The 24792-nt window shown below is 41.7% G+C and overlaps 2 protein-coding genes across 4 annotated transcripts in view; one reads left to right on the top strand and one right to left on the bottom strand.

The window, feature by feature from the left end:
• csmd2 (CUB and Sushi multiple domains 2) overlaps positions 1-3613 on the bottom strand; it is a 282555-nt gene extending 278942 nt beyond the window's left edge. Inside the window, exon 1 of the mRNA XM_074613264.1 lies at positions 2641-3613. Within this exon, the coding sequence (XP_074469365.1) occupies positions 2641-2821 (181 nt within the window). The 5' untranslated portion in view covers positions 2822-3613. The remainder of the gene's footprint in view (positions 1-2640) is intronic.
• A 1411-nt stretch (positions 3614-5024) lies between these two features.
• c19h1orf94 (chromosome 19 C1orf94 homolog) overlaps positions 5025-24792 on the top strand; it is a 30567-nt gene continuing 10799 nt past the window's right edge. Inside the window, exons 1-6 of one of the 3 annotated variants that reach the window (XM_074613970.1) lie at positions 5026-5337; positions 9883-10096; positions 10910-11825; positions 14090-14233; positions 15101-15234; positions 23796-23867. In XM_074613970.1, the coding sequence (XP_074470071.1) occupies positions 5048-5337; positions 9883-10096; positions 10910-11825; positions 14090-14233; positions 15101-15234; positions 23796-23867 (1770 nt within the window). In that variant the 5' untranslated portion in view covers positions 5026-5047. Of the gene's footprint in view, positions 5338-9882; positions 10133-10909; positions 11826-14089; positions 14234-15100; positions 15235-23795; positions 23868-24792 lie in introns of all 3 variants that reach the window. The other 2 variants (XM_074613969.1, XM_074613971.1) reach the window with 2 other exon arrangements.

Raw genomic sequence — 24792 nt, 5'->3', positions numbered from 1 at the left:
TCAGGCCCTCCAGTCCTTTTCTAACATTACTGCGAGTTGCATCATGAGTAGAGGAGCACAACGCGGTGCCTTTGTATAGAGAGGAGAGAGGAGAGAGGAGAGAGCGTGGCTGGCTGAGGAGGAGGAGGAGAGGACGACGAAGAAGCGTGATCTTGCGTGTAAATGGACATGCTGAGCGACTGTCTCATGCGCCGCTGACGGATGATCTAATACGCGGTGGAGCTGGCACGGAGAGAAAAGAGAAACACGAAACACGCAGCAGATATGGCGAGCCACGTCATCCTCAATCTGCCTCCTCTCTCTCCATCCTCCTCCTCTTCACTCCTCTGTGGGATGAAATGAATGGAGGTTGATTACCGTTTATTGAGCGACGGGTCCACTGGGACAGCTGGTTTTGATCCCCACGTTGACAGACTGCTTCTCTTCAATATATCTATTAAAACCCTTCCACACATGTTGTGTATCTGTGTGTGGCCCTTTGGGAATGATAATTGTGCTACACAAGGGGGAGGCTGAGAATTGTTTAAAGTGAGACTATAGTTGACACATGATGACAGTGTTTAAAGCACTATTATACATCTTCAGGATTTCTTTATTTGTCATTTTTATGCTACACATAAAAACGAAATTGTGTTTCTTACATCCACCACTCAGAAATTCAGTGAAAAAAACAATTGGTGAAAACTATAAAGTAATTAACTAATAATTAAGAGCATAAGTAAATAAGCTAACAAATAGAGTAACAATTTAAAAAAAATAAAATATTATTAAAGGAACAGTCTCTTTAGTGCAGCTCACATACTCTGATTAAGCTCAGACGTGGTGCTCATAAAAAAAACAAGCCTGGAAATAAGCAGCCAACATCTGTTGGTCATTAATTGGCAAAGACTTTCTTTTGGTTTTGATGTGAGGAAATGCCACCATGAACCCTGGGTCTTCTCCTCTCCTCTCCTCTCCTCCTCTTCCTCTCAGCATAGCGTGAGGCTCTGGTGCCGCTCAATGGGAGGATGGGGCAATTGCTGGTGGCTGCAGCAGCTACCCAGGGACGCACCAGACCACCTCAACGTGCCATAGTGTTCCAAGCATATTTATTGACACAGTTTAAAAGTAAACGTTGTTACAGGGAGGGGGTCAGGATAGATAGATAGTCCAGCCTCTCCTTGCTCTTTTGTAAATATGTGCAATAAGTTAAAGTCGCTTTACTGGCTCCAAGAGTATATACTCAAACGGGCGAGAGAGTGGGCAATAAAAAAGCTCCCCGGACGCAAATAAAACAAGCCTCCTCCGAATATAGCCGCAATGAGATTTACTCCACATGAAAGTCGAGAGGGAGATTTGTCAGTATCATTGGCTGCTGAGCTGCGTGTGATAAAAACCTATACACCTCGCAGAAGAAACCATCTGGGTGGCTGATATAACACATCATCAAAAAAAAAGTAAGGGTGACAAGTGGGAGATATTTGGTGAGGGATGACGTTTGTGCGTAAAATAGTAATGATCATCAGCATGATGAGACATGACACTGAAAATGTGCCCATCAGTTTCGACTCGCTCTTTTGGATTTGTGTGTGCTATGCTGCTGTCCCAAAACCAAAAAAAAAAGGTATGAGTGGGCGAACACAGAGAGCCATGACTCACTGTCAAATTCATATTGTGGCCGTGGCAAGTATATTCTTGGCTTTTGCTAAAAATAGTGCCCCGTTCTGTTGGTGCACGGAGCCAAGACAGTGATAAAACGGTTTGTCTCTCTGTGCCAAAAAAAGGACCTGCATGCTCGAGGTGGCGAAACATGCTTAAGGCTCTTCCCCTTTAGGCTTTAGAAATAATAATAATAATAATAAAAAAAAAATCATGGATCAGTAACTGAGTTCCAGAAAAACACATTATGCTGCTGAAAGTAAATGAATAGTAATGATAATCTGTTGAATGCCCAGCTTTGGTTGCGAGATTTCCATTTTGCAATTAATCAAGGACAGAAAAGCCAGAGTCAGTTACTTAGGCCTATACACCCCCCCAACCCTCACACACACACGCACGAGCACGATGTGTAGCCTACACACACAGGAAGACAAACTGTACCCAAAATGTTTTTCCTTGGTGTTTTGGCTACTTAAAGTGGAGAATCTTATAAAATGAGAAAAAAAGAGCACCCCCTTCACACACACTCTCACACACACACACACACACACTCTTTTGGACCCCCATAATAATCAGCCCCCTGCTTGACCACCTCACACAGCCTATAACGTTTCCCCTGCACCTGTAAACCCTCCTTTTTTTGTAGGATCCCACAACATATTCATCCAATCATCCCGACAATATACAATCCACCCTCATTCCCTTTAGAAAACACCTCACACAGACAGTCCTGCAATGAAAACGCAGAGTCGGAACATATAGACAGTTGCAGTTCCAGAGGATCCTGCTGCCTGTCACCAAACACCAACCATCCTCTATTAATAACTTTGGGGGTGCCAGGAACAGCGACATCACAGCAGCAGCAGCAAGGTGGATCCTAAATAAATGCGCCTTTTATAGGATGATGATGCTGATGCTGATTTGCATTCAGCCGGGTGGATGGTGGATGGTGGAGGGAGATGCTGCATTTGTGCATCGGTACAGATGGAGGGTTGGACTTACCCTTTACTGAGGTGGCCAGTAGCCCCATGTATAAGAACAGCACCCGGCTCCAATGGTGCGCCTGCACTCCCGCCTTCATTAGAGCAAAAATCCCTATTCCGTCTCTCTGTCTCCTGCATGCGCATTCCGGTCTCCTCTCCTCAAGTCCAGTAGCTCCGTCCCGGTTTGAAGCGGCGGTCATGGCAGGCAAAGGGGCTTTTTTTTTTTTTGTATCTCTCTCTGTGTGTCTTGTGCAGGCACTGCTACTTTCTCAGATGGTCCAAAAAGGGAGATTCACTCGGTGTCGGAGCTGAGAAAAATCCCAATGCATGGAGGAGGCTCGGATCTCGCAGCTGGACTGAACCATGTCATGCGGGGACCGAGGGGGTTCAGAGTCTCTCTCTGTCTGAGGAGATAGATTTCACACCTAAAGGAAAGGAGAGGGGGGAGAAAGGGAGGGTAAGGGGGGGGGGGGGGGGGGACGTGATTCAAGTGGTCACTGATCTACCCGGCACGCGTAAAAAGGACAAAATCACCAAATATCCCCCTCGTCCGCTCCACAGATGTTGAATTGATATCACCACGTCCAAACAAAAAAAAGAACCAGGAGATCCCTCCTTCAGTTTGTCCCGCAGCACTTATCTGTCCTTCATTTGCGGTGCCGATAATCCACGTTTAAACTCGTCATTATAGAGAGAGAGATTCAAATGAAACGAAAAGGAGGAGGAGGATGATGAGGATGATGGAGAGAGCCACAGAGGTTGTTATCCGGATCCAAGGATGGGAAAAAAATCGCCTCGTTTTTTAGAAGTTGTCGACCAACGTATAGTCAGTGATGTGACTGGATGGAGAGAAATATGCAGGATGTGTGTGTGTGTGTATTCCCAGTATCAGCAGCAGCGCTCAGCCACAGACAGCAGCGTCGTCTCGGGTCTGTGCGACGCCAAGAATCAGACTGCAGACCTGCTCTCCTTCTCTCTCTGCGCGTCTCTCTCTCTCTCTCTCTCTCTCTCGTTCTCTCTCGTTCTCTCTCTCTCTCTCCCTCCTCTCTCTCTCTCTGCCTCCCTCCCTCCTCTCTCTCCCACTCTCAGTATCCTCTCCAGTCATGATATGCCCACATTTTCACATGAGTGATTAAGATAAATTCAGTAGGGTTAGGGTTAAAATGTCAATAACTAATAACTTTTTAAGCTAAAAACTATTATTTTTTCTATTCTTCTTTCTATTCTTTCTTCTTCTTTCTATTCTTTTAAATAAATATTCCTTTATGAAAAGAAAAAAATATATATAAAAAATATAATAATATATGATAGTATGTATGGATATATATTTGGTGGGTTTATGAATATCTATATGGGTATGGGTATGTATAAATGTAGATATTGAAATGTATGTGTTTGTGTGTGTGTATATATATATATATATTGTTATATATATATTATATATTGTTGTTATATCTTTGCCCCCCTTATGTGTTTTTATTTATATATATATATATATATAATTTCTAATGCTGATGGTGTTTTCTTTTGTGTACTTCTTTTGTCTCTTTATTCGTTTCTATATTCATTACTTAAAATTGTGCTTATAAACTTTTGTAAGTATGTACTGTAAAATTTATATATGAAAACAATTTAAAAAAATCCAGTTTAAAAAAAAAAAAAAAAAACTAAATAAAAAAATAAAATAAAATAAAATAAAATGAAATAAAATGATAAATGACACATTATATCCACCTTGTTCCATTGTCTTATGATAAGCTATATAGGGTTCCATTGTCTCCATACATGAAGAGCAATCATGGGATTGCCCGGCAGTTTAACATATATGTCCACTTCCTGCTCACTAGTCGTGAAATTGATGCTTAACAGGCTGGAACCATCGACAGTAAATTTGAATGTCATTTCTGCTTTCGCATATGACCGGGTGTAATTAGTTTCCTGCAATGCGCCGTGCGCGGAAACAGTCGGGATAATGAAATGCGCGCTGGCCTTCAACCCTTCAACCCAACATATATAAAGATGAGGATCATAAATAGTCCTCCCGTTAACGTTAAACTATACTTGGCCCCTCCTGATCAGGTTATTCTGGGACACAGAATCAACTTTAGACTATAGGTGAGTTCAGGATTTATTCACTGGTAAATTATAGGAAAGGCTAATCATGTCGATATATACTATATATATACAGTCCAGCATGTTTGAATGTAATACATTTGTAGGCCTACACTTGATGCACATTCATTCATTCATTCATTCACTAGATCATATACCTATACTACTAAAACACTATAACATGAAATCATTGATAATAATTGATTATTCTCGAATTCCAACCGGTTGCTATGGCAGCCTGCCAACATGGCACGCGCCAGATCAATGTTTCCTTTCAAAGAAGCTGGTTCAAAACAAACAACTGATGAAGAGTGATGGACGACATGCCAATGTGTGTGAACACCAGAGAGAAAATAATGATGCAGGAATTCGGAAATCCTGATCCTGGTGTGTCACCACCAACTCCGAAACGGACTGTGAGCGCATTTGTGCCTTTTGCGCGCTCCACCTGGATTCATCCACACGTGCCCATAGACGACTTTGATCGTGTCTGCAAAACCATCTGGAGCAGAGCGAAGGAGGCCGAGGGCAGAGGTCAGAGGTCACCCGAGACATGGCAGAATAAAGACTGCACGGCTCCAGACAACAAACCAGGTCATCATCGGTAAGTAAGGCTGAGTCCAACCACATCCATAGTTATATACACTGTTAAGAATTTCCCAGTAAAATGATAGTAAAGAATTGGCAGCAGGGTTGCCTTTATGTTACTGTTAAATTAACATTATTATACTGTCACTGAAATTTACAGCTTTGTGCTGTTAATGAAAAATACAGTTTGAACTGTTTTATTTTATTAATTTCACAGTATTTTACAGTTAATTTACTTTTTAAAGATACATTATATAGCTGTATTTCCACCTTTCTTTTACATTATCTTACTGATTTGTTTTAATGCACTATTTAGGTTGTATTTTTCACATACATTTTAATAAACATTATTTTTTGCCTAGATGAATAGACTTAGCAGGTTACAGACATAGGAATAGTCACACTAAATACAATTAAAGGCACTTGTTAGGAAAAAGGCTATAATAGACTTGTTGACACTTTTCCCAAAATGTCTGTCTCTAGCTGGCTACAAGCACAGAATGCAAACTATAACAACATGTGAGTGGAGAACAATAAAGCTAATTCACTGATTTTACAATCATGTACAATGTACAAGCCTCACATGTTCAGATCAGGTCCCAGAATTAAAAAAATACTGCATGAAACTGTTACTGATGAAACTTTAGACAGTTGATCAGCAGTAAAGTGCTGTTTTTTAAGATTGCATTATAGTTCAGTTAAAAAACAGCCTATATGAACGTAATTTAACAGGTTTTCTTTTGTAGTAACAGTAAAGCACTGTTTTAGCAATAACAGGTTAATACTGTTGAAATCCTGCTGTAAATTAACAGCAATTGTTTACAGTGTAGTTACACACAAGAAACACAAACGCTGTAATGTGTCAGTGAATGGTGCCTTAGAGTTGGTCTATGATAGTCCATGAGCCAGGGGGTTGGTCGTGCCACTTTGGAGGGACCTAGTCTCATAGTGATATTTTTAAAGGTCTATGTCCATAGTGTTGGGAAATGCATGATACACTGTTTACAGTTTTTTTCAAGAAATTTTACATTTTTTGTTTCAAAATGACAGAATTTTTTTTTTTAAAATGACATGTTTCATTTGTGATTTTGTATGTAAATAGTCGATTTACAGTATTTTTTTAAATCACAATCGTAATTATCTGTATTTAAGTTTTTCTTGATCATTTTTAAAGATAATTATTCAGTTTTTTAGAGGTTCATGACTCTATTTTAACAATTCATTTTTGTTAGAAGAAAAGGATTTCATGGAATTCTAAAAATATTTCTTGTAAAAGTACAGATTTTTTTTGCAAAACTTCTGAGTTAATGTAAATTTGGGCTTTTGCAATGTAAAAATATATGTTTCATTTGGGATTTATATGTAAATGGTCTTAGATTTACGGTGTATGACTATTCTAACAATAAATATATGTTAAAAGTAAAATATTTCTTGTAAAATTACAGTAATAAAGGCTAATTATATAAAGATAATTACTGTTTACAGTTTATTTATGTTAATTAACGTACAGTATTTTTCCGCTTTTTCACAGACATTTTCTGGCGCCCCTGCTGCCAGAAAATTTCCGTTATTTTATACTTTTTTTTTACAGTGTGGGGAATGCATGATAGCATTGCAGCAATGGTAGCTTTCTATGTGCTATCACTCCTTTTTTCATCCCTCCATCATTCAAATTTGTCCATCTTTTTTCGCCAGTTTACACACAGATCAAGTATAAAAGTGGGAAACCAACACACAATATCATGAAGTTATATATCATTGTAAAGCTTAGACTATAATCTATCCATCGGTCACATTGTCATGATCCTGAGGTTAAGAGAATTTGACCTTTGACCTCTAATGCTGTAATCGGGCAAATTCTGAATGCCACCGCAAATGCCCTTATAACTAACTTCATATTGATCTGATGTGCCTATGGATAGTTCTGGCATAAAGAGCACAAAAAGAGCTTTAAAATGATATATTACATGACTAACAACAATAACAACATTTCATATCAGAATAAATGTAACTTTGTGCAGTTTGTGTCTGATAGAATCAAGTAAGTAAGGCTGAGCCCAACCAGAGGCATGTGACATCCACAGTTATAGCTAGTTACACACAAGAAACCCAAACGCTGTAATGTGTCAGTAAATTGGGCCTTAGAGTTGGTCTATGAAAGGAACTTCATAGTCAACTGACAGTAGTGTTTTATACCTTTTACAATACAGTATGTCTCATATTATATTGCTATACTTTTGCAGGCTTATACAGTGTATAAATGATGCTCATGCAGCTGCATTATTTTGTTCTTAAGTGTGGTATCATCTCTTTTTTCCTTTGTGAATGTGAGGCTATACTCAATATCTGATTATAGAAGTTAATACTCTAATCTGAAAAAGTATAATATAGTGACTTTAGGATGATGCCGTTGGTCTATTATCCCATAGGAAATTAGAGTGTGTCTGTGTAGATTAGGACAAAGTGAAACAGTCTAATGATTGTGGATGGTTTTTAGTAATCATCAAGGTACTAATAAAGGTTTCTTAATTAGGTTTCTAATAAAGTCCCTTCATTAAAGGAACAGTGTGTAACATTACGGGGGATCTATTGGCAGAAATGGAACCTAATATTTATAACTACATTAGTGTATAATCACCTGAAACTAAGAATCGTGTTTTCGTTATAGCTTAGAATGAGCCCTTTGTATCTACATAGCGACGGGGTCCTCTTCACGTAGTCCTCCATGGAGCTCAGCCGTGTTTCTACAGTAGCCCAGAACGGACAAACCAAACATTGGTTCTAGAGAGAGCCTTTTGCGTTTTTACGTTACCTGAAGGCCACCGTAGTACTCCGACACGCTTATGAAACTGCGGAGAGCCACAGAGTGGAAAACCGTGGCAACGCCAGCCGCCGTCTGACTTCCGTTGCTCTTAAAGTAGTGTTATCAAGCCGTTTACACATGATCGGCAGTAAAATCGCTCCGTGTTGGCTGTGCCATTGTTTTCCTATGGGGAAAGCGGTGTTGCCCGACTTGGCAGAAACGCTACCCCTGATGTGGCGCACCGTTCGAAATTGCCGGCGAGAGCTGCGCTCAAAGTTCAAACAATTTCACCTTTGACCGCTGCTGCTGCTGACCTTTCAAAGCGCAACCAAATGAGCACAGCTGCATCTGTTGTTGTTGCCTAGGAACAGTGAATCACATTCCTTGCGCTGTTTTTGGGGAGATGTTTTACCTGCTGCCTCTGCAGGTCTCTGCGCCCTACTTCGCGGTGAGCGAAGAGCATATCTCTTATCACGTGAAGGCAGCTATATGGTAAGGATGGCCTCTGAGCGAGGCAAATGGGGTTGCCGCATTTTACACTCGGCGGCTCACGTTACCGCAGTCTTGGAAAGGGAGGAGTGAGCGGAGGGGTACCCAGTTGGTTGCAATCTGCTACCAGACCACTAGATGCCGCAAAATCCTACAAACTTTACCTTTAAGCGTGTATAAGTAGTATAAAATTAATTAATTAATTAATGATTACTAATGCTTTATAGATCAGGTACAAGCCATTAATAGGAAGTTAGTAATGTTGTTATAAATGTTGGTAATCCATTGGTATTAAGTCATTAATATAGGGTTATGAGTTTCTCTCTGCAGCTGTTATTGTATGGCATGGTTCTTACAACAAATGGCTTATGATCTATTGTAGTGATCATTCTGAAGTTTTTGACCTGCAACTTCTATACAAGCTGTTTTGTTGTCAGCCATGCCTACAGTTTCAATTTAAAATTGGATAAGGCTGTGTAAAAAATGTCTGAATGAACTGATGGAGGGATGGATGACAAGTTGAGGCCTATATGTTCTCAACATTGCAGTGTGTATAGGGCTGCTGTGCAGTCATAGACCCACTGTATAATGTTAATGTACACCATCTGCTCACCGGCCTCCTGGAGCTTCCGTGACATCTCCGTTATCATAAGCGTCACGTGTCCCACCGGGCCGTCCGTTCCGCGTCGCGGCTCGACAGGATGGTGACTAAGGAGTAGCCTCATTAAAAAGTCATGGTTAGAAGCTGGTGCTGCACCATACATACAGGATGGAGCCACGGACCCAACGGTTCCTGCTCTTCTAAAACATTGGGTTAAACTTTAAAATTAAAGTGATTTATTATAATCACGATGACTCATAACAGTATCAACTGGTCAACCTATGGACCCATGTCGTTCGTAGGTCTATAGGTCAACCAGTTAGTTTAGAATATTACGAAAGGTGTGCTATTAGTTCTCAAAATATGATGGAAAAAAAAGGCAGAAAACTCTTCCAGTGCCTCCAATTAAACCTGTTTTGAGTATGTTCATGACACAAGTGACCTTTTCTGTATACTACCTGATTCACTCTGAAACTCCTAAAAACTATATTGGTAGATGTAAACTCATCTCACACAGCTATCAGACATTTCTCCTTCGTTATGAAAAGACTGCATGAGCAAGTTAACCTTGTACTGGTAGTGATTTTGGTGTGATGGCCTGTTATGTATTAAAGGTGTGTTAACCCCGCCACTCTCCCACACATGCCTGCGTCTCTCTGCACGTCTAGGGCCGAGGAGCAGCAGAGAGAGGCAGATGATTTGGGTCTGAGCGCACGATATGAGGAGGACAAGCAGCAATACCACGTCGCCTTCGCCCTTCCTTCCTCTTATCTCTCGGGCCCCAGACGTCCCCACGATGCCGAGCCTGAACGGGTACTGAGCCCTGTGATGGAAGGAGAGATGAAACGAAACGAGGAGGAGGCAAAGAGGAAACGAAGTTTGGTGAGCGTGAGGACTTTGGAAGCTGACTGTACCCTAGTTGGCCTCTACTTTGAAACCAAAAATATCACAACATTATCTATTATATTATAAAACCTGATAATTAAAGGGACTGTTTGTAAGAATCAGAAATGCTTGTTAACAGCGACACCTGTGGCCGTTAAGTCAACAAAAGTCAGCGTCGGGCTCGCGCTTGCTCACTCTACATAGGCATGAACAAGCATCGCTCAAAACAGTGAGGCGACACACGTCAGCTAAAACCACAATATCACTCTATATTTCACCTGCTTGGCAGTAATGTTAGCTGACCAGACGAAGGTCTCTCCATGAATCAATGCTGATCCTAGTGTTGGCTTTTCCTGCTTCAGCCCCGCTGCTTCAGCCCCGAAAGGGTGAAGCAGCGGGGCTGAAGCAGGAAGAGAAACGTTATCGTCTCCGACCGCAGCCAGAGGGAGACACCGGCACCCGGTCGGAGACGATAACATTTCTCGCTGTGGAGCCCCATCACTTCACAAGACACGGGAAACCTCCGTTGGTCTGGAGGACCTCCACTTCACTAGATATTCTCAAAGCTAAACTAACTCTTCTGCAGTGTGTAGTGAGCGTGCATGAACGTGAGGTGGAGCCAGCATGTGCGCGTTGTGTTAGTGAAGACAAGCAGGCAGAGGAGCGGTCTGAACAGCGCAGCCACACGCGAGCGCGCATATGCGAGCGCGCATGGGAAACCAACCCGGTAGATTTATACGTGTAAAAAGTTACAAACAGTCCCTTTAAGTAATATAAATATTTTCTGTTAACAATTCACTGTTATTTCAGGAGGAAGATGCAGGAGTAAAACAAATGAGTGTGGAAAATTCCCTCAAGAAGATTTTGGTCTCCCAATCCAGCAGCAGAAGAAGAGACAAACAGACCTCGGGACCTCAACCTCAACCTCTGGCGACGAATCCCGTCCGTTGCGAAAGTGAGGATGAGAAGAATATAATCGGCAGTTCTGACAGTGGTTCTAGCGATGATGATGATTTTGTAGCTCTACCCGGGGTGCGTAGTTGTGGCACTGATAGTAGCGATAGTGACTCGGAGGTTGAAAACGACTGCGAGGAAGAGCGAAATAAAATTTCTCACTCATTTGATGGACTAAGTTCGGACGGCGAGCAGGATTCCCCATCTCCCAGCACAGAGAAGGACTTTCCTCCAGAATCCACCATCAAGGCTGGCATTCTACCATGCCCCACAAGGCCTCCAGCCGCAGGGAAGATGCATAGCCAGTGGGAGACTCCCCTTTCATTCCACCCACATGACATCCCCACTGCTACTCTGGCAAGCTGCGTGACCGCCCATGTGTGGGCTCCTGTCCAAGGCAAAGCAAAAGCACCTCGGGCGAAATCGAAAAACAGAGCACCACCGGCAGCTCCAACGCAGCAGGAGGCTTATGACCTACTGGCTGACTTTCCAGTTCTGCAGCCCCCGGAGAAACCTTTGGGCGTACTGCATGATGGGAATCCCAAGACCAAGGGTGCGGAGGGGAACCGAGGGATTACTGACTCACAAAACCAAGGCCAAGAGAGCAGGGCTTCCCATCAGAGGAGGATGGAAAATGTGCCCCACGAGGTCTCCTCCATCTGTGAAGGAGATCAGAAATCTGTGCTGGACCTTCAAACATTTGGCTCCACCGGCATCTCCCCTACCATCAGCTGCGAGGTACCCAGGGCCAACAACCAGCCGCCTCCTAGAGGTAATACATCTGCCGTGTGTCTCTCCCTAGCCGTGCTCTACATATGCCTCTCCTATCAGTTGAATAATCTGGTTATCATTAATAACATTTATGCCATTTTAAACATCCTTTGGAGCTACAAATGCACAAACTCACACAACCTGTCTGAGACTCTATTATTGGTATTAATGACACTGTCATACTCTGGTTAATTAAAGGCAGGAGAGATGCAGCAGCACCTGTACCAGGCAGAAAAACGCTGGCTCTCAGAAGTTGCACATTTTGCAAAAGTCCAGCTCACAAAGTTTTACCCTTTTCTCTCTCAGCCATTTTTTAAAAAACTAATTTTAATGAACCTCTTTTGTTTCTGCCACATAGCAAGTGAGCTTTGCTTCACTACTTTGTTTACTTTTCTGAACTTGTGACCTACTTCTTGAATACGTCGATAGCAAAAACAGCCAAATCAGGGGGCAGCGCTCCGTGCTACTCAGACATGCCCACCCACATACAATCACACACACACACGCATGCAAACATTGCGTCTCTCTGCGTAGGTGTTAACATGCAGCAACTCCGCATCGGCGTTGCAGAGAAGTCCTCAGTCGAATGACTCAGTGGGAAAATGTTTTCATAATGAGGGGATTATTGTGCAGTGGCAAAGTGAATTACACGGAGAGCCTTCCGTACTGGCTGCTGGTGCAGAACAGAGCAGTGGACACAGATAGGAATTAAGTCAACAGCAACTCAAGTACACTGTTAGTTTTAGTAGGGAGTACGGCTTGTACAGTAATACATTACCTCCCGCACACTTTGCAGTGGGGTCACACCTTTTGCTATTGTAACTATGATTAAAGGCCCCCCATATCTTGCTCATTTTCAGGTTCATACTTGTGTTTTGTGTTTCTACTATAACATGTTTACATGTTGTAATGTTGAAAAAAATGGACTTTCTTCATACTGTCTGCTTAGATATGCCTGTATCTATCTTTACTTCCTGTTAGCTGATGTCATTCACATAGGTTGCGTCCAAAATCCAATACTAACATGCTATTTGGTATGCTAAAACAACCCCCCCAAATACCGCCCCTTGGCATCTGAGACCGACGCACGGAGGCACCCTTTAGCAACAGTACGTGACGAACCGGGCTTTCAACTAACTCCAATGTAAACCCACACGCGGTGTTATTTGACGGTCAGAGCAAGTGACATAGTATTAATAGCATGAGAGCCAAACAAACACAAGACTTTTCAACCAGGAGACCACTGTTAGTGTCCCGTGTGAAACTAAAAGTGACTTATTTTATCACGTCAGTCTTTGGTCACGTGGCTCGTCGGTATATCGTCAGTCCTGTGAGTCATGTGAAGTTAACGTCAACCACGACCGTTTCCTAACCCTAACTAAGTGGTTGTGATGCCTAAATCTAACTTCCTGTGAAAGAGGAAGTATATTTTGAAAGCACACTATGCATGTAACGAACGTATACTGAAACGCCGTCCCTGGTTCATCCAAAATCGAACACAAGAGGGGTACTCTGTGCATCGGTCTCCGATGCCGAGTGGCACTGACCAAGCAGCGGAATTTCACGAGTTGGGAGTGAGAATGTGTTGCTAAAACAGTATGTGAGATTGTTTTAGTATGTCCAAAAAGTCTGAATGAAACCAATAGTATTTTGTGACATCACAAAATTACAAAAATCCTGACCGCTTGTTTAAAGGCACATTTCTGAATATGGGCTGTGTTTATTTCTCCATGGATTGAGCGATACTTTTAACAGTATTTATATAACACTTAAACATGCCTTATAATAAAAAACAACATGAAAAAATCTCCCTTTTTACAATGCGGCACCTTTAAGAAATTTAGTGTAATTTAGGCATATTTTCATGCTAGGGTAATATACGATTCAGTTATATTTAACTCTGTTTGAATTCCCTTCTGCTTCCTAACAGGTGCACGACTGCACCTGAAGCCAGCTCTGCTCTGCTCAATAAACCTGCACATGTGATACATACCGCTGGCACTCCTCCAGCGGTTTGCAGTCAGTGCTGATATGATAGAATTACCTTCTGATAGCGTAGCCCTGTTGATTCAATAGCACTTTGTTGATCCCCTGAGGAGGGATGGGAGGCGGTGGCTGCTGAAAGTTCCTTTGCAGAGTAAAATAACACAGTTCTATTAAGCTTACCATCTGCATCACACTTAACATGACACAGGCCAGACAAGACGATGTGCATGTGAAATGGGTATAGTGCTAATCCTTGCCCCCTTGCTGTGCATATTGCAGTTGCAGCAGGTACAGATGGCATGGATGTTAATGCCAGGTCCTGGGCGAGCGCTGCCAAGGCGGGCATGAAGCAAGCAGCTGCCCCTCAGGAGAAAGCCAGACCTTGTACCTTTCAGCAGATAGTTACCATTAACAGAGCCAAAGGTAAGCTTATACCTTGGCATCTTTAGCCAATGTGTGTGTGTGTGTGTGTGTGTGTGTGTGTGTGTGTGTGTTGAGAGTTGTGTGAGCGAGGGGTAAGTATTGTGTTTCACGGTGGGCCACATGAAGAATTCATCATGATCATCACTGGTTGAGCGCATTTATTTTGCAACACCAACCGAGCTGATGGCTCCAGCGTGTCCTCTCGCCCTTTATGCACTGCGCTTCAAAGGGTCGGCGTGTAGCATTTTCAAACATCAATATGTCATTGTCAAATTAATTGTGATATTTAATTTCGGTGTATTTACCGCATGCAAATGAGGCTGCGGTCGAGATGATTGGTGGTCTCTCGATCTCACACGAGTGGTATTGTTACTACTTGTGACATCAATTAATCTGTGCCTTTTATCAAGCTCAACACCCAACACTGACAGATCTCTGGCACAGTTTGGTCCGATATTGATATGAATAATTAAGTGATATTTTTTACAACACAGACAAGTAATCTAGTCAGTTTGAAAGCAGAGATCCAACAAAAATGTATACAAGAGGTTAGGAGCTGCAAAAATGAATTGATTAATCGATTAGTTGTCAACTATTGAATTAATTGACGACTATTTTGATAATCGCTTTGAGTATTTCTGAGTCAAGATTCTCCAATTCCAGCTTCTTAAATGTGAATATGCCTTTGAGTGTGGCATTCAAAATCTGAGAACGACTGATCCTCAATGGCCCACTATAGGCCACTTCATTTATATGTCATTACATATCAGTAGTAAGTAAAGGATACAAAAAAATACTTCCAACATTGTTTCTCATAGCTTTATCAGTTTCCTTCGGCAATCCTTTACTTCTTTTGTCCGGTCACAGCCGGTTATTCTGCCGCTCAGAACTTCCCCAACAGAGGGATTCCTTTCTATCGTGCAGCCGTTCCTGTGTGTCACGGCCCTCAACCTCCCCACCCAAACCGGTTTGTTATACCTGGTTACCCTCCAACCCATGAGGTGAGTTATATTATTGAGATTTAAATTGATTAACAAATACAATGTGTGCAGTTTCACATTGATACTTTCCATGATTTTTCCATGTCACATTGCATTTTTACCTCTTGTATTCTATACACACATCTCATTTGTTAAAGCCTATTGTGTAGTTATAATAATGAAATAATAAAATCTGGATTTTAATAGCTTACTGATTATATGCATGTTTAACCGAGTTCAGATCTGAAAACAGGAATCAAGGGGGAGAGATTTGCTTTGAAGTGGATATAACTTTGCAGTGACACCCCACAATCACAGCACTACTTATCCTGTATTATCGCTTCGTTACACCACTTACACCTGATATGAGGCTCACTCAAATATCTATATATATATCAAGTACATTTGTAACCTTTTCCATGTCTTCAGTGCTTCCATGGCGGTAGGTTTGCTCTGCATGTATGTATGTGAAATACCTGGGAATGAAACATCCTTCAGCCAGCCTTGAAAACTATTCCACCATCTACCCAGCGCGATGTTGATTGACAAAGCAACAACAAACTCTTATGAAAGCTGATTCTGTTCTTAAGTGAAGAGTGCCGGTTCTGATTACTTTAGAACAAACAGCTGGCAGCCCTTGTGGTCTCTAGGATACAGCCGTAATAAGTTCAACGAGGCAAAGTGGTACTTACAGACATGTATTCGGCAATATAACAGGGAGATTAGAGTACCTCCTCAGCCAATCACAATGAGCAGTCGGAGCCGTGATGTAATGCTGACAAGCATTCAAGCAACAGCTCAGGCCTGCTGTTCAGATCATGGTAACTATGGTTGGCAAAGTCATATAGCTCCGGGTATCCAGCAAACACCACAATGAGAAAAAACGCTAATGACGTTTGGTGCTTTTCCAATCTGAGTTGAATTTTAATTCAACTCAAGGTGCTCAGGGCGCTCCTGTAACAACACAAGGTGCTCAACAACGCAACAGCAGCACGCAAAACGTTTCACTCTCACTGAAAACAATTACAAAAAGCTGCCACAGGTGACTAAACGCACTCTGTCTGATCAGGGCCTATAATACTACATTTACACTACGAGCGACAAAAGCAACAAAACGGCCAGCATGGCCAGCTACATTGTCGCCAAGTCGCCGTTGAAGTGTTGTTCAAACACTAGTTGATGAAGTAAGGTCATTAAAGGGACTGTTTGTAACTTTTTAAGCGTATAAATGTACCGGGTCGGGACAAATGTGCGCTCGCATATGTGTGCTCGCGTGTGTGCTCGCGTGTGTGAATGTACAGGGGACGTTTGTGCATAAATAAATGCTGCAGCTCCTCCAGACCAACAGAGGTTTTCCGTGTCTTGTGAAGTGACGGAGCTCCGCAAAGAGAAACGTTGTTGTCTCGTTACCAACCGGGTGCCGGTGTCTCCCCTGCTCTCTCCGGCTGCGGTCGGGAGGCGATAACGATAACTCGCTGCGGAGCCCCGCTGCTGAAGCCTGCGCTGAGGCAGGAAAAGCCAACACTAGGATCAGCATTGATTCATGGAGAGACCTTCGTCTGGTCAGCTAACATTACTGCCAAGCAGGTGAAATATAGAGTGATATTGTGGTTTTAGCTGACGTGTGTTGCCTCACTGTTTTGAGCGATGCTCGTTCATGTCTATTTAGAGCGCGCAAGCGCGAACCCGATGTTGACTTTCGTTGACTTAACGGCCACAGGTGTCGCTGTTAACAAGCATTTCTGAAAGTTACAAATAGTCCCTTTAAATAGCAGTGGGAACTGGCTAACTACATTGTTTAGTGATGCAAAGAAGTTAAGACCAGCTAAACTTTTTATTTGCGATGCTACAGGTGCGGCCGCGTCATAAACTCCTTGGTCAAAGGGCGTTGGGCAAAACTGCGGTATGTCTGTGGAGCGGGGCTGTGTGCTTGCAACTGGGCTATCAAATGTGATTCATGTGAAAATATGGGAAATGGGGCTCAGTGATCTCTATAAAAGCTGAGCACACATTGAAATGTCAAACATTAAAGACATAGTTAGACATTTTGAGAAACACATTTATTAGTTTTCACGCTGAGAGTTAGATCTCATATCGTCTCATATCTGCATGCTCAACATGCTAACCTGGATGTGTTGTAAGGTAAAAAAGTGGATTAAACAAACAAAGCTTCAGATGTGCTGGTGGGGAGATTTTTTCACCCTTGGACAGAGCCTGGCTAGTTGTTTCCCCCGGTTTCCAGTCTTTATGCTAAGCTAAGCTGGCTCTAGATACATTCTGAGCGTACAGACATGAGAGTGGTTTCGACCATCTCATCTAACTTGCAGCAAGAAAGTGAATTAGCACTTTTCAGAACTATTCTTTTCAGGACTACAAAGTTTGCATTGGCAGTTTGGAAGTATTTTGAAACTTCATCCACCACTCTACTCTGTTTCTGTTTTCCCAATATTACATCTTTGAACACACAGCAAACATGTTTATTAGAGAGAGCTTTTGGAAGTCACAGTGTTTTTCTGTAAACATTTGCTTATTCAAAAGTCCAAATTATGAAAAGATAAAACAAACTACTTAAGTACACTTCTCTGCTGTTCTTTAAACTTCATTTAGGTTTTTGTCGTGATTCAGTAGGGACTTTGCAGTGTCAGGTGAGCAGAATATTTTCCTCCCTCCGTGAAAAAAAACAGAATATATATTTTTACGTCTCCATCTTTCCCCTCTTTCTCAATCTCTCCCCGCTCTGCCCTTTCCGTCTATGACCTATTTAAATTTGGGTTGCGCTTTCTCTTACCATGTGTGGTGGTGACAGTGACAGCGAGGCTTACTGCACTCTGAGGTTTGCCCCTTTGGCCTCAGCACTTCCAATCCAGCAGGATAATTACTGAAGCTGCAATGCACATTCCCCCTGGGTGGAAGTGGCAATATGGGGGTCTCTTGGTGTCAGCAGAGAAATGAGATGCAAGGAGGCCAGCCTGGGTGAGAGAGAGAGGGCAGGAGAGAGGGAGAGATATAGAGAGAGAGATTGTAAAATGTGTGATGGTGATGGAGAGAGACATTATAAAAGTTTTATTTTTGGCAGCAAAACAGCTGATGCGGAGATGCAAGTAAATGTTTATAGAGAGTGTGAAAAAGTTATGAGAACTATTTCAGTCACTGACACATTTTAAAATCTCTCTCTCTGTCTTTGTTTCTCTCTCACGCACACGGAAGGCTCTGGTTCACATGCATCTACCTGTTCTTGTTCTGGTGCTGACCATAACCTAAATATTCTGCTATTAAAGTTTTACAGGAAAGAGAGAAAGGCTAGATAAGGAGACGCTAAAGAGCTTTTTATCAGGCGGTAGGAGTGTGGATGAGAATGTGCATGTGTCGTAACTATTTGGGTTTCTCTTTAACCGCCAAGGCCTCTCAGGTTGAACCAAGGTCCTACATGCCACAATGTGAATTCTGAGTGTTTTATTCTCCCAGCCTTTCACTCAGCCGCCCTAACCGTTGTTTATCATTGATTTCAACCTCCTCTGTCTCAGTAATCAAATCCAGGATATTAGATACTGCCTCTAAGAGAGAGCAATTAAGTGAAGCTCCTTTTATTGTGTCAGGGAGTTGGCACACCTAGGCTGACAGTTGGGTGCCACAGCATCCAAACTAAAAAAATAAAAAATAAAAACAGCAACAAATTGACAATTAAAAATGTTCCGCTCTTGGCAGACGAAGAAAAAGAAGTGAGTGGCCAAATGGTTTGGTTTAGCAGCCTGATCGATGGTCTGTTGCATATGCAGGATTGTCAGAAACATGGCACGTTTGGAGGGGTGTGAGAGGAGGAGGACGAGGAGGAGGGTTTAGCGGAAACTAGGATTGTACATTTGAGCCTGTGTGCCCTTCAGCTTGTGTACTGTGAGTGTGTGAGCGGCAGAGACATAGGCCGAAGTTTTCCCTCTTGCATTCTTCTCTTCTTCTTCCAGCTAATAAGCTTGTCTCCGAGCTGTTGCTAGGCTACACAGGTCTGTTGTTATTCTCCGGCAGGTGGCCTTTTCCTTCTTCAAGTCTGTGTGTGTGTGTGCCATGGAAACAGAATAAGAGCAGAACGGACGGATTGAACTGTTTTTGCGTGGTCATTTGCAGAGGTCAAAAGAAAATGGTGATTGTTGTTATATATATATCCCACAAAATCAATTTGTATGTAATCCACGTAATTGTGAACAAGGAAATATAAAAAGCATTGAACGCAGCGTAGGGACTCGGGAGGAGGTCGGTGCGGATGGGTGGGTCAAAAAACAAAGGACTTTCGTCCAGCAGACCGGTGTTCATGTCCCGTGTGAAACCAAAAGTCACGTCACTTACAAGTTATGCCGAGTTATGCCGCCTCTGGTGTTATTTCAGCCCAAACCACAATCTTTTCCTAAACCTAACTAAGTAGTTTTGTTGCCTAAACCAAACCAAACCAAAAGTTTTCTTCTTGTGAATATGGACATTTATTTTGAAAAGACTGGAACATAAATTGACGCCGGACATTCGAAGGAAAACCCACGAAAAATTAGGAATAACTTTTCGTAAAATATCATTTGAACTGTTGCATGAGATTACGTCGTACGGTAACATCACACGTTAGTGGAGCCCTAAAGTATGTCACACATTTTGCTGTGCCGCTAAGGTCGTCACAGATCTGAATAGACATCTGTTAAGGCCAATTCATACTTTCTTTCTTACTTACTTACTTATAAAAGGTGTAATATTCCTCTAATCAATCACTCTACAGTTGATGTGACAGGATATAATGTGTTATGTCCCTGCAGGATGGAAACGGAAGGATTAGCGGAGGTCCAGTGAAGTGAATAAAGATGGACTCGTTTGATTAAACATGTCTCAGAAGTTAATTGATAGAACAATATCAATCAATACCACAAAAGGGACAGCCGGCATGTCGGGACTACACGCAATAGACACCAACGCTGTTGTGTAACATGTCACGCCGGCATGAGTGAGTCTGCAACTTACTGCAAGTCAGTATATGCGGAAGTTAGCACGCTACAGTGGTTACAATGGCAACGGTGCACATAGATATGGCCACCGCTCTGACCATCCTGCTTGCTTGATTTGAATGGGAATGTCCATTCTACTCCTATTTCTATGGTGTGTGCATAAATCCTTGTGCACATTGATATCAGTGTCTGAGCCAAAGCAGATAAAGGTATGAAAAGACAGAAAGGCAAAGTGTGAAACATAGATCAAGAAATATGACCCTGAAAATCCATGAATTACACGCTACCTGCTACTTCTTCTTCACCACATTTAGCTTTAGACCTCTTAACACATCCTTGTTCTTTTGAGTGAGTGTTTGTATATTCGACCTGTTCGTGCAGGAGATGTGTTCGTGCACGTGTTGGCTTCAGTGTCCGTCTGATCCCATGTTGATTGTGCTTATGTGAACTTGTTCGGCTGAGGCAATCTTTAAAGTAAGGAGGCTGGAAAATCTTGTAACTAGGCAACAAAATAAGGTTCTGTGTGTCCAAAAGGAAAATACTTAAAAGCCCTTAAAGAATATGGGACAGTTGTCCCTCCTGTGACTGTTTTCGTGGGGGTGGAAAGAGAGCGAGCACAGAAGCAGCCAAACAGTCTCTGAGAGAGATCCATAGATTGGTTTTGAGGTGGGCACGAGAGACACAGATAGACGTGGTTATAGCTTCAATCAATGTGTTTGTTCATAATCAGGAAATCTCTGCCGTCTCTCGTTTCCAGCCTCCATTTTAACCCTTCAGTGTCTGTGAGACACCTGAGACCTCTCTGAAATATTTATCAAAATATATATATAAAAAAAACATAGAAAACAAACCTATGTTTGTATAACAAAAATACAATAAGTGAGATTCTCACTGCACCAAAAGCACAGAAATTACTACAACGTACTCGAGGGGACTTGTTGAGCATTACTAATGACTCAAAGATAAGTTGCCAAGTGTTGAGGTTTTTGGCTTTCAGAGCTTTTGGATCAACCCCCACGCCCACGCTCTGGCATTTTCAAATGCTCAAAGATGGAGGATGGTGCGATGAGTGAGCGCCTGGCATCACAAGACATTTTACTCTCCAGCCCAAATGCAAATGACAAAGCGGTTCTATTATTATCAGGATTATTATCACTATTACTGCATCATGATAAATTTCCTCTTCACTGCAGTTGTCAATTCAATCTCTGCTATAATTAGCTAATTCACTCATCTCTGTGGTGAAAATGCGACTTTATGATTAATATAATTTACAGCCCACCTTGATTAACCCATTTGTCCCCAAAAAAACTATATTTAGTATGATAAGCAAAAATGCCACAACCTTTGTTCTGATTGGTCAAATTTGGAAGGGACATACTTTAAGTAAGTATCTGACAGCACAACTTTTAATTTTTTTTAGATCACATGAAAAATAACACTTTTATCAATAGTCAAAATCAGGATTTTTGAAAAATGAGGAAAAACGCTAACATTTTGTTTATTAAATGTTTTCCATTTGAAATATTTTTTATACTGCCTGTGTGTGTATATCTTTGATATTCAACTTGTTATGAGTGATACAAAATACTTGATTTTGCTCCTTGCAATTTCTGAGATACAGACATTTTCTTATCATATGTTTGTATGCTTTTTTAAAACTAAAATATAACGGAGTCGATTGCAAAAACAGTATAGTCCCAAATACTAGATATAGTATGATAAGTCAAACTCACTTTTCAGCCAAACGGTTTGACTGATTTGAGTTGCAGGCACAAACGGGTTAATGGTAATTATAACATAACAAGAATGATTGCATTAATCATTTTTTTTATTAGAATGGTGTGTTAATGCGGGTCTTTAAAAGCTATTCATTAGTGTGTGCTGTCCTTAAGGTTTCTGAAATTGTTGTAAACACAGCTTAAAACGCTGTTGTTTTGACAAAAACAAAGGCAACCTTTGCATTAAGCAGGTTAATGAGTCCGAAGGAAATTATGTTTCCAGTCACTTGCATGTTTATTATTATTATTATTATTATTATTAATAATGTTCTGGCAGTATAAATACAGAAGTATGGACATGACTAATACCTGTTGCTTATGGTGCTACGCATATAAACCACATCATTCCAGTAAGGACATAAAAACGGTTCATTGCTGGAATTGGTCATGCGTAGAAGTGGTAATGGTTCCTTTCGGTTTATATAATGATTCTTCAAATGGCATACAGGTTACATTTAATGGGGCCACTGAGATCTAAGGACCCGGCGCTAAACTGCTTTGCCTCTGCAAGAGTTTTTACAGTAAGTTAAATGTTTAAAGCTGCTATGTGTAGAAATTTGATGTGATTATAGTATCTTTTAAATTATACTGATGGTAAGTCTTTGTTAATATATTACAGTCAAACTGAAATTTGAATTCCCCTCACTTGTTGTGTAAGGAAATATAAGCTGCTAATGGTACTGCCCCTATTGTGCACATTGGTATATCTGTCAAAAGAAGATAAAACAGTTATTGGACACTTTTGTGAAAACCATATCTAAGCCTTTAGCCACTTCCCATGGCATCAGTTGACTGATATCTGTGCTGTGAACTTAACGGTGTACACCTGAGTGGAGTGCATTGTAGCCTTGTAAGACCACAAAACGTTAGTTGTGTACCCTTACAGGCTGGTCTCATAGATTGTTCATAGATATACCTACGAAAAGTAATGCACTGTAAAGTATATCCAACAAAATCAATTTGTGTGTAATCCACGTAATCGTGGAAGTATAAAGAGTGGCGAGTCTCCCAGGAGACCGTTGTTCGTGTCCCATTTGAAACCAGAAGTCAACCTTGATTTTTAAGTAACTACTTAAGTAACGCCACTTCCAGTGCTATTTTAAGCCAAACTCAGCAATCTTACTCCTAGATTCGAATCGTGACATGGAGTAATGATACAAAGGTAACGGAGTAACGGTTCTGGTACAAAACTAATAACTTCTTCTTTTTGGTAATTACAATTTAGGCCAAATAAGTATGCAAGCCAAAATAAACGTATATAGGATATATACTGTATACTGAGCAGAAATACATTTTTGATTCAGTTCAGCTTTAATATGGTTCCATACAAGAAATGGCACCTTTTAATAAGCAGGATACTGAAGCAGGACCCCATACTGTCATGACAAAACAACTTTATAGGACTTTCCAGCACCATTGGCATTTCTGTGATATTGCAGTGTTGGAGTTTTGTTACCTTTCTTTATGGAAACTCTCCAAAGCAATTTGTACAAATTGCTTTCCTGAAAATGTTGCTGCATTTTTACTCCGGTTCCATTGTGTTTCTGAAATATTACACACCGACAGTTCACTGAATTCATCTCTTTACTTATTCATTGGGTTTGTCACGGCAAAGATGAACCTGGTGAGACTGTTTATCTGCGAAGGAATACCTCAGACCTACTCCTCATTGACACTTTCTTGGCTTTCAAACTAGCTCAACATTGATTCCTTCTTTCTCATCCTCGGGCATATTATTTATCTGTCTTTTTCTCCTCTCTCTCCATCCTTCAATCACTTGTTTATATTCTTCTAATCACTTGTTTAATCTCCTCTCTTCCTAAAGCATTTTGGAGCCCAGCCGTATCGAGCCAACTGTCCTCCCGGATTCAGATATCCCCGTTTCCCCTTCCAACAGGTGAGGCCGCTAACAAACTCATTTTTTTTCCCGCTGTCCCTGAAGTTTGGAGCCAGTTCTAATCTGCATCGCTGAATTTACGTCCAACTGTAATTTACGTGGGAGTCTGTGCATGCACGCTGCAGCTGCGACTCAGTCCTCCCATTGATTCTTAATATATTTCATGAAACTGTCAGCTTGTATTACACATAAAAGTGCTGCCATTGTGCAATAAATCTTCCTCAGTAGAGATTAAACAATCCCCTGTAAGAATGATGCTAAATATAAGTCACATTAGATTGGAACGCGCTGCACACATGTGAAGTGAGAGCGTGTGTGTGTGTGTATGAATGTGAGTGTGCATACTTGGGCATGTGTGCATTTGTGTGTAAAAACCTTCCTCGCGCTATATAATTGAATATGGGGAAAAAAGGGTTTTATTTGTCCCGGTGTCACTCCTGATGGATGCCCCTCATAAGACGAGCACAATCAGGGATCATTCCTCATCTTTCCTCCCACTCCTTACACTTCCTCTCCATCATATTTTATTCCCTTAGCCCAACCCTTACTACCCTACCACCCCCCCCCCTTTTCTTTTTCTTTGTTGGCACTGGTAGCTAGTGGTGTCACAGTGAATTTCATGCCGCCACATGTTGTGTCTGTTCTGTCCTAGTTGAGAGGGAGGCAGGCTGTCTTTAACTATAAGTCCTATGACCATCACAAGGCAATGCAAAACGGCAGAGCTTCAGAACAGACGGCTTTTTGCTTTGCTCCGCCATCATATACATAATTTTCCACTTTTAAGACTAAACAATCTGCATGGGTAGGATCAGTGAGGAGGTTCTTTAAGGCCACGTTATTGTTGCATCATTTTTTCAGTGGTTTGGTAACCACCAGTGCACGTTCCCCTCCATCCCTTGAGTGTTACCTTTTGGATGTAAGCCGT

The sequence above is a fragment of the Sebastes fasciatus genome, chromosome 17, assembly GCF_043250625.1.
Source record: "Sebastes fasciatus isolate fSebFas1 chromosome 17, fSebFas1.pri, whole genome shotgun sequence".
Classification (NCBI taxonomy): Eukaryota; Metazoa; Chordata; class Actinopteri; order Perciformes; family Sebastidae; genus Sebastes; species Sebastes fasciatus.
The sequence above is the reverse complement of the archived record's forward strand: the minus strand, read 5'-3'. Positions and strand labels throughout refer to the sequence as shown.